The sequence below is a fragment of the Neltuma alba genome, unplaced genomic scaffold (assembly GCF_004799145.2).
Source record: "Neltuma alba isolate B1F8T4 unplaced genomic scaffold, ASM479914v2 tig00012878_pilon, whole genome shotgun sequence".
Classification (NCBI taxonomy): domain Eukaryota; kingdom Viridiplantae; phylum Streptophyta; class Magnoliopsida; order Fabales; family Fabaceae; genus Neltuma; species Neltuma alba.
The window spans coordinates 1-10,421 of record NW_021637255.1 but is presented as its reverse complement, the minus strand read 5'-3'; the positions used below and the strand labels follow the sequence as shown (position 1 = coordinate 10,421).

General features: G+C 37.0%; 2 protein-coding genes across 2 annotated transcripts; one reads left to right on the top strand and one right to left on the bottom strand.

Moving 5' to 3' along the window:
- Positions 1–2,090: 2,090 nt before the first annotated feature.
- Positions 2,091–3,126, bottom strand: LOC114732128 (cold shock domain-containing protein 3-like). Its single transcript, XM_028919421.1, has one exon. It carries the CDS (start codon positions 3,078–3,080, stop codon positions 2,376–2,378), a length of 705 nt encoding a protein of 234 aa, XP_028775254.1. The 5' UTR covers positions 3,081–3,126; the 3' UTR covers positions 2,091–2,375.
- Positions 3,127–5,489: 2,363 nt separating this feature from the next.
- LOC114732122 (uncharacterized) lies at positions 5,490–6,419 on the top strand. The gene has a single exon (XM_028919415.1). It carries the CDS (start codon positions 5,490–5,492, stop codon positions 6,417–6,419), a length of 930 nt encoding a protein of 309 aa, XP_028775248.1.
- Positions 6,420–10,421: the final 4,002 nt, after the last annotated feature.

The window sequence follows — 10,421 nt, the reverse complement described above, 5'->3', positions numbered from 1 at the left end:
CTCGGGCTGGCTGTCCCTCAAACATCAACAGGCAGAGATAAAGGCCCTACCAACAAAACATTGTCACACCCAACGTTCTAGGATTCCTGGGAAGCGGGCCGATAACCCATCTTGGGTTGGGGGACTGTGCATTAATGCACATCGGGTCATGTTACCAACTCTAGACTTTGGACGCGAAAATACAACCTAGTCACGGGCCCAGCCGATATGATAACAAGGTCCAAACGAAAGAAAATTGTGTTGTGACGTACGAATTTTAAAAACTAACTCAATCGTATCATATGTGAACATAAACCGAGCGCTCATTATAAATTTGGCCGGAGTGCTAATACCTCAGCTACTGTTGGAACACAGAAGACCAACGCAGGATAAAGTAATGTAATGGTAAATCTTAAATTCTCAATAGGAGCAGCCGCCTCCCCAGGCATCTCAGTGCGGGTGAAAGATTTTGGGGTGAGGGATCTGAGGACAGACTTCATTGCCTGAGTTTCCAACATGCTCGGGGTCCATGTATCTCAATACAGCCTGAGAAATAATCCCCTCTATAGATGCACATATCATATACAGATTCTGTGACATTTACCCATTTATTAAAAAAATCTTGGCCTCGTGGTAAATTATGACCAGAAACCAATCCACCGGCTCCTACGCAGTTTCCTTAGACAACAGTCCCACACAAATGTCCCCGGAATTATATCAAGGTCCATGTATCTAAATGTTTTCCGATAATATGTATCTGAAGCCAGAGCCATTGGAGCAAAAAAATAAATAAATAAAATAAAATAAAATACAAAAAGTAAAAGCCAGAGTCAACCTCAAGCGTAAACATAGTCGATACAGACACCCGCAACAAAGAAACTGAGCACAAGTCAAACATCAGAATTGATGAGCATGCTTAAAAGAGTGCCATAACAGTGTCAGAAAGCTAAATTGCATATGACGGCAATAAAGGTGCCCATGGCAGGGAGAGGAAAAGGAGAAAGAAAAAGAAAAACTCTCCGGCTTGCAACTAAATTTGTCAATCAACTTAGAAAAATCACAAGCACGCAATTCAGCTGAAAATCAAGAGGATGCTTAACCTGCTGTGCAACACTTGTATCAGTTAAGACTATAAAAACCAATCTCCAGACAAGGGTGACGGGAACAGCGAGTTTCCAATGCAGAAAACCCGAATTAGAAGTAATATTATATCCATATAAAGCAGCATCGAGGACCGAACGGAAGCCTAAATTTGAAGCAGGGACAAGAAATATGTACCGAAATCCGATCAAGTAGAGATATGCCAAAGCAAGAATTATCCTATGAGAACATCCATTCAATAGTACACAAAGGGCCTCAACAGATAACGAGAGAGCTTTACATAAAAGACCAGAAGGTGGGAGGGAAGTCAATTACAGGACAACAAGCATGAACTATTGCCATTATCTTCCATGCTTTCAAGAAGCAATCTCTGATAGAAGACAGTTTTTCAATACTTGCCTCAATTTATCAACATTAAATGCTTTATTAAAAATTCTGTTCTCAACAGTAAATATGTTACAAGTCACGATCCGAAAATGGTCATACGAAACAAAAATTGGGTCCAAGTCCGTCCAATACAGCTTTGCATAGGCATATGACCAGATAGCTGAGGAAAAAGCTTTAGTATGTTGACTCACAAATTAAAATGCCGGAGAAAAAATTCCAAAGAAACAGCATTTACCTTTCTTTCTTACCTTCTTAATGATTAAAGAAAGAGAAGCAAGAAAGAAGGGTAGTTCTTTACAATTAAATTCACACAACACTAAAAGAGTGTTTGGATTAACTTTTTGGAATTGATTTTGTGTATGCGAAAAATGTTTTGTCTAAGCTTGAGTGAGAGTGCTTCTAAGCTAGGAAAACACCCCCCCCTTCAAAATTAAGACCATATGAACATTTCAGGACCGCACTATCTTGAATTATAGCAGCTCTTGGGCGACAACGGTGAATAATATATTTGAAGCAAGGTCTGGCAGGTCCATTATAGTCACATGGCTACATTCACTGCATCACTTTCTGGAGGGGTAAAATAATGGACATGTCAAACAATGAAAGCAATCAAGGGAGGAAAATAACTGCTAAATTAGAAATTTATCTCATAGTCATTGATGAAAAAAAGGAAGTAACAGAGGAATTCTGTTCCTCCTCTAGTCGAGCAATTTGCGGAAAATTGCCGGTCAAGCAGTAACAAATTAGCTTATCGCTGATACCAGAACAAAAGTCATAATCCTTTGCATGGACAACCTATGTATAAATTTCAAAAGGAGCCAGAAAAAAAAAAGGAGAAGAAGATAAATTGTCAACCCAAAAAACAGAGCGAGAGAATAAGTTCTCCTTTTCTTTCTACTAAGTTTATATCATGCAGAGGCTTCAGGGCAGTCTCGCGCAAAATGCCCACGCCTCCCACAATTAAAGCATGTATTTCCTCGGGTGCCGCCGCCTCCATACCTTCCGCTGTCCTTGGTGCAATCCCTGGCCAAGTGACCCACTTCACCACATGTGAAGCAACCTCCACCGCTCCCACCGCTTCCCCTGGTGCAGTCCCGCGCCATATGCCCATACTCATGACACCTAAAGCAAGCCCCGCCGCCGCCGCCATTATTTCCAAGTGAACAGTCCCTAGCCAAGTGCCCAACTTCGCCACATTTAAAACAAGATGGGCCACCGGCATTATTGCCGCGGTTGCAATCTCTGGCTAAGTGGCCAACATCGCCGCACTGATAGCAACCAGCACCGCTAGCTCCCCCACTGTTACGCCTATCCCCGCCTCTCCATCCACCGCTAAAGCCATAGCCCCCATCGCGACCACCGTAATTGTCTTTCTTGGACTGTAGAGGAGCTCCATCGGGGCCAGTAACATCGATAGCTTTGGTTTTGTCGTTGTCGCCAGAGGCAATCACGAACTCGACACGATCGCCTTCTACAAGACTACGATATCCTTCGGATCTGATGGAAGATTGATGAACGAAGAGATCTTCCCCTCCATCGTCCGGCTTGATAAAGCCAAAGCCTTTGGAATCGCTGAACCACTGAACCACACCAGTTGATCTCTCCTCCGCCATTAGAGTTGAACCCTAGAGAGTAAAGAGAATTTCGATCGGGGAATGTGAGAGAACGGCAACGAGTAGGTTTATATATATGGAATCAGATCTTTAGTCGTGAAACCCAAAAGATCAGCTAGGAATAAAAGTATAAAACCCTAATTAATTCGGGCTATAATAATAACAATAATATATCTGATTAACAGCTGATTTATCTGTGAAGCTTTATTATTGATTACTAATACTAATTACTCATAAGGAAAGTTTTCTAATTAAAAAAGGGGATAGGCCTTTAAGAAAAGAACGATAGTTACGAATATATTCGTGTGCGTGCGTGTGTGTGTAATGAACCTAATTAATGGAAAATCGCGTAAGGTCGGCCAAAAAAAAAATCGCGTGAAGAGAGTTAGGAGTACACATTCGTTCCAGATTGGTTAAAATGTACCAAGGTAAAAAAAACCGGACTGGACCGGCCGGTTCGACCAGAAAACCGGTGAACCAGTGGCTGGTCCGGTCCGGGAGGCCAAAAAACCGGCCTCAAGTTGAACCGGTAATAACCGGATCAAACCGGGCAACCCGGCGGTTTGATGGGTTGTCCGGTTTTGAATATTTATTTTTTTTAATCCCCCAACCATTGAAACGGTGCCGTTTAGCAGTGAAATTTACAAACCAGAAAAAAAACAAACACGGTCCGGTCCAAATTGAACGACCTCGCTCGCCCTGCTTCAGTTTCTCTCGCCGAGTCGCCGTCGCCACCCTCCCCAAAATCGAAAATCCCTAGCTGAATCACTCATTGTGCCGGAGTTTTCTCGCCATCGGAGGTCTCGGATCGTCGCGTCACATCGTCGAGGTTGAACGTTGAAGCAGCCGGTGATCGTGGTTCAAAATATTCTCTGCATCGCAGCCGTAGGTGGTCGCCTCCCATCGTCGTTGCTTCTTCCCGGTCGCAGAATCATCGTCGGAGCTGCAGGTGGTCGCTTCTATGCTCTTGCCTCTTGTTGTCCTGTTGGTAAATTTCATTCAGTTAGGCTTAGATATTAAATCATCACCGTGCCCTGCTCTCGGTCACTGCTCATGTTTTTGTGCGTTCTTGGGTTTGTTTTTCCATCTGAATTCTCAAGTAGCTAGGCTTAGATAAAATGAGATTTGTTTCCTTTTTCTAATGTAGAACAATATCGTGTATGATGATATGAGATTTGTTTCCGGGAAAGATCATTTGATTCGTTTGAATGATGATATGCGTTCTTCGGTCATACAGCATACTGGTTGATTCAATGATTCGTTTACTTGGAACATCATTTGATTATTTGAATGATGATATCTGGTCAGCACATGTGAGATGATTCGTTAACTAAAATTTGATCATACTGAATTTTGGCATGATGATATCTGGTCAGCACATCTGAATATTGGCATGATGATATCTGGTCGTAACCTGAAAATTTATGCAAATGGTGTTTGAATATTAGATCCAAGTACTTAAAGTGCATATTTCATATGAAATCTGAATTTATCAATTTGATCTTTGATTTTTAATCAGTGATGTTATATTATCTGAGCTAATCCCATAGCAATGAACCCCCAGATGTTTGATTTTTTTAATTTGTTATTTAGTAACAGTGATGGATATTTCAAGTAATCCAAGTTCAAGAAGTGACAATGTGACTCCTAATACGGGATCTTCCACTCCTAATATTGAAACTTCCACTCCTACACCCACTTCTTCATTACGTACCAAAACTGATCCTGCATGGGCACATATTGCATACAAAAAAGAGGGGACACAGAATATATATACTTGTCTTTTCTGTGCTAATAGTTATAGAGGAGGTGGGATAAATAGGATGAAGCAACATCTTGCTGGTATCACTGGTCAAATAGCTTCTTGTAAGAAAGTTCCACATGATGTACGCCATAAAATGTTTGAATCTTTAAAAGAATCTTAAAAAAAAAAACTGTTGAAAACTTAGAAGAGGATGTTGAAGAAACCCATGTTGATCCACAAATTATCATGAGTACTTCAAAGAAGAGGAAAGCTAGTGGGAGTATGGACAATTATTTTGCTCCTAGGACAACCCCTGATTCCCAACCGGGTATTAAGAATGCATTAGCAACTAAAGAAGCAAAACATAATGTGAAAATGTTGATTGCTGAATGGGCTATTGTGAACTGTATTCCGTTTAAAGCATTTGATTGCCCTTTATTTCAAAAAGCTGTGGATGGAATTGCTTCAATTGGGCCTGGGTTAAAGCCCCTAGTGCTTATTATTTCAAAACCAATTTATTGGGTGATTGGAAAAAAGAATGTCAGTTGCTGATTGATTGTCATCGAGCTAAATGGAAAAACAATGGCTGCACACTCATGGCTGATGGATGGACCGATGTTAGACAACGCACTTTGATAAATTTCTTAGTGTATTCTACACACGGAATGGTATTTGTGAAATCTGTTGATGCATCAGATCTAGTCAAAGATGCTAAAACTTTATTTACACTATTCTGTGAAGTCATTGAGTGGATTGGTCCTAAGAATATCGTTCATGTAGTGACTGACAATGCAGCCAACTATGTAGCATGTGGCAAACTGATTAAGGAAAAGTATAAAAGCATTTATTGGTCTCCTTGTGCTGCTCATTGTTTGAATCTTGTATTGAAAGACTTTTCCAGCATGTCTCATGTGTCGGACCTTGCATCAAAGGCATCAAGAATAACCATCTTTTTATACAATCATATGGTTTTCTTATCCTGGCTGAGAAAAAGACCGAGCTGGAAAGAAATTGTGCGTCCTGGTGCCACAAGATTTGCTACTACATTTATTACATTGCATAGCATATATATGCACAAAAATGACTTGCAAGCTTTGGTTGTTGATAAGCATTTTGTGGACCACAAATTATCCAAGACCGAAGCAGGAAAATTTTTTAGTGCAATCATATTAGATAACCGGTTTTGGAATGACTGTTATGAAGTGGTAAAGATTGTATCTCCTTTGATAAAATTATTGCGAATTGTGGATTCAGATGAAAAACCTTCATTGCCTTATGTTTATGAAGGCATGCGAAGAGCAAAAATAGCAATTAAGGAGATGTTTAAGAAGAACAAGGAGATGTATAAGCCTTATACAAGAATTATCCAAGCTCGATGGGACAGGCATTTGAAAACCAATCTTCATGCAGCATCATACTTGTTAAACCCTGCAATCACATATGGTCCAGACTGTCCTAGCAAGTCAAAATTAATGATGGCTTTGATTGATGTGGTGGAGTCTTATTCAGATGAAGATGTTGATGGCTTTCTGGTAATGAAACAAGCAACCACTTACCGTGAAGGCAAAGAATCTTTCAGTAGACCCTCATGTTAAAAAGCTGCACAAAAATTAGATCCTTGTAAGTGTTAATACTTTATAGTATTTTTATAGTTATTCACTAGTTCTTTATAATATTGTATGCTAAATGTATTTTATTATGCAGATGAGTGGTGGACATATTATGGTTGTTCAGTTCCAGAATTACAGCGCGTTGCAATGCGTATTCTTAGTCAAACTTATGCTTCTTCTGGTTGTGAGAGGAATTGGAGCTTGTTTGAGAGAATTCATACAAAAAGAAGAACAGATTGGAACATAGCAGGCTGAATGATTTGGTTTTCACAAACTATAATCTGCGATTGAAGCATAGGTACTCTTAGAAATACTAAATGCTTTTAATCTTCTATTTTAATTGATTTATATTTAATTGAATTTTTATTTGTCATTGAAGGAATACATTGAAGAAGAAGAAAAATTATGATCCAATTGACTTTGAAAATATTGACATGGTGGACTTTTGGGTGACTGAAGAAGATCCCACCCTTGAGTTTGATGATAGAGATGTGGCTATAATTGAAAGTGTTAACAATGAAGGCACTGCAAATTCAACAACTTTTGAGAGGGATAATGAAGGTATATATATATAATTAAGATTCTATTAGTATTCTTAGATGAATATATAACTATTTGCATAATCATTAATATTGATTATTGTCTTATGTAGGTGATGAAGATATGGACATTGCTGATCCCCCACCTTTGCACGATGATACTGTTACTCCTACTTTTCCTCGCCCAACTGATGATATCTCAGTCCATGCTCCTACCAATGATCTTAATGATGATTTTGATTTTGTATAGTGATGAAGATGTAATTTTATTAATATTTGCTTGGTACAATTAAACCTTTAAACTACTTTTGTAACTTTCTATCTTTTTTTGAGTGATTATTATTTATGAATTCAGTTCTATTTTAATATTGTGGATTAAATTATATTATTTTAATATGACCGGTCCGACCCCGGTCCGACCTCCGGTCCGACCAGTGACCTTGACCCACTGCCTCGACCAGTTTAGCTCCCGGTCCGATTTTTTGTTCCTTGAAATGTACATAATCAAACAAAGCAACGTCCCGCGTGCCCCCAAAAAAAAAACAGACAGAAAGGTGTCACAAATGAATCGATTGAGTTAGAAAGTGTTTGGATGGAAATCAAATCATGGTTCCAGAAGTGATTTTACAGTATATGAAATAATATATGTGGAGTAGTTTATCTCGATTTGTAAAAAAGTACCTTTCAAAAACACTTCTCATACCATCCAAACACAAATTGAAAAAAAAAAAATCCAGTAAAATAAAACCCAACTGAAATATTTTGCTCCATTTTAGGGTCTCATTTTGCAAGCATTTTTCTAAAATAAAAAAAACTAATTGATAAAAATTTTGCGCACACAAAAACTACGCACCCCCACACTACAGTTTAAAAAAAAAAAAAAAGAGGAATGCTAATAAAACATTTACCATGTGTCAAATTAAAATTAAAAACTGTCAGCGTATATAATTATCCTTAACAAATTATGATAGGATTAAAAAGAATACGGGATACATTCAAGCCATAGATAAGTAAGCCAAAAAAAGAAAAAGAAAAAAGATAAGTAGCTATAAATCAGAAAGCTAAAAGTATTTTTTTAACTCAGAAAAAATTATGAAAATACTATAACATCTAACTTTCTGATATCTTGCAAATAAATTAATAATATCATTTAAATTCTCAAATCATTGTTAACGTTTTAAAAATTGTCTAATTTTTGTCTCGTTACAACGGTTTTATTTTTAAAAAAATGATTACTGCTACTTTTAATTTCTGAAATTTAGTCTTATTTTCACTTTAATACTTAAAATTTAAAATCATTTTACTTCTAGTTCCTTAAAATTTAAAATTAATAATTTTAGTCATTAAAAATTGATTTCATTTTAGTTTTGATTTTTTTTCTTAAGACAAAAACACTATTTTTTGGTATAAAAACAAAAAAAATTATTTTAAATACTAAAATTTTTTAAACAGATCAAAATAAAATCAAGTTTCAAGAAGTAAAATTATCGGTTTTAAATTTTAGTGATAAAATCTAAATAAAGTCAAATTTTATGGATTAAAAAAAAGAAACAAGATTAAAATAGAGTCAAGATGGTATTAACCCAATAAAAAAAAAGTAGTCCATGAGAATCAGAATCATGGATTTGAGATTTTTATAAAACTTCATTTAGATATTTAGAAAAAATATTATGATGCAGTAATTTGGGAGACATTGTTAAGCTCCAAAGTTATTTAAAAAATGATTACTTAATGGGTTAATTCGCTCCAATTCATGAATCCATTCACGCTGTCCCATGATGCACAGTAATTTCCCTTTCATAACTGAATAAACCAAAGTTATATACATATATATAGTATGTATATATGTTATATGTATATCATCTCCTTTTCCTCCCCCTGAAACATGAATATCCTTGACTTTTTAACATGTACTGCTAAATAAAACCTAATTATTGTTTCTTCATTTATCATCATTGATATTGATGCTGGGCACAATCCCGACCATAAACTGTGAACATTCGAGCGCGCATGATTAAAAAACAGAATATAAATGCGGATATCAATATTGTGATTAGAAACTGGGAGTTTATAAAAATGATCAGATATGAATATAATTTATTATTTTGAGGCTTGAAATTTAGAAATTACGTATCCAAAATACCTTCTAAATATCCCATCACATTTAATGGATACGAATTGGATCCACATTGAATCACTGGGATCAAGGGGCTCTCAAAAAAACAAGTTCACAGTGACATGAGGCTAACAAGTGGTAAAAATAATTAATGGGGTTGAGTCCACACAAAAGAAAGAGTTAAGAAAAATACCCAATTTGGTTGTGTGATGAAAGGATTGTCTGATATTTATGCGTAGCCAAAAAAAAAAAAACTATGTGATGAAAAATAGGATATGTTCAGCCAACTGGATTGATCCCAATGAAAAAGATCACGGCCACTTAAGTACGAAATTTCAAATTCATGCAAATGTGAAAACCATTATGTTTGGACCCCAACTTGACTCTCATTCAAATTAGTTGGTGTCCAATACGATTTAGGAATCCCAACTGAAACACTTCACTCAAAGGCTTCTTTAAGGTACTTTGCAATCCTACAAACTAACTATTTGTTTCACTTAATTTAGAACGGGTGCGTGATGTTGTTCTTACCGTTGGCTTATTGAGTAATTACGAACCACGACCTCTTCTTCTATGAACATGAAGAATTTAAGCCATGCCATCTTGAACTTCTCACAATCTGGGAGACAAAAAGGGATCTCTGGCTACTTGCTAATTTCCAATTCAAGAAAAAGGAAGTTTCGCACTTGACAAATTTCCCATTAAATTTACACAAACAAGTTCAACTTCAGTGGAATATGATATATTAACTTGATTAATGTTTGGTAAAGGAAGCTGGCTTCATCTAGATTTTGCATAGAGTCCAAAAAAAGTATTAATCCATGTATTGCAATGAGGTTTGATCCACTATAGGAAGTCAGAATATCATGGAAGAAAAATCACAGAGGCCTCATTTATCTACAGATGCAGGAGAAATGAATAGAATGACCGCTTCACAAATACGACCACAGATCTCTTACTGAACAGAGAAATTAATAGACTTCCACGTTCCATTGCTTTGCTTTCTTTCAAACTGCCTCTTGTACTCAGTCCAGTCAATACCTGCACATTATAACAAGCACAACTCGATCAGCAAAGTTTCTGTCCAATTGTCAAGTAGCAGGTGGCCTTAGTAGGTACCAGGCAGGGTTTCAAGTATTTTTGTGCCTCTCAAATTAGGCAAAGGCCAATTGGCAGTTTTTAATTTGATGATGAAGAATTTTTTTTTTCTTACCATCTCTAGCAGCCAAGGAGACCATGATGTCATCAATTCCTTTCCATTCCCTTCAACCCACACATATAGACGAAAGTATTGTCTTTCTTGAGCAATTCCCATAACTCTTCTGCATATTG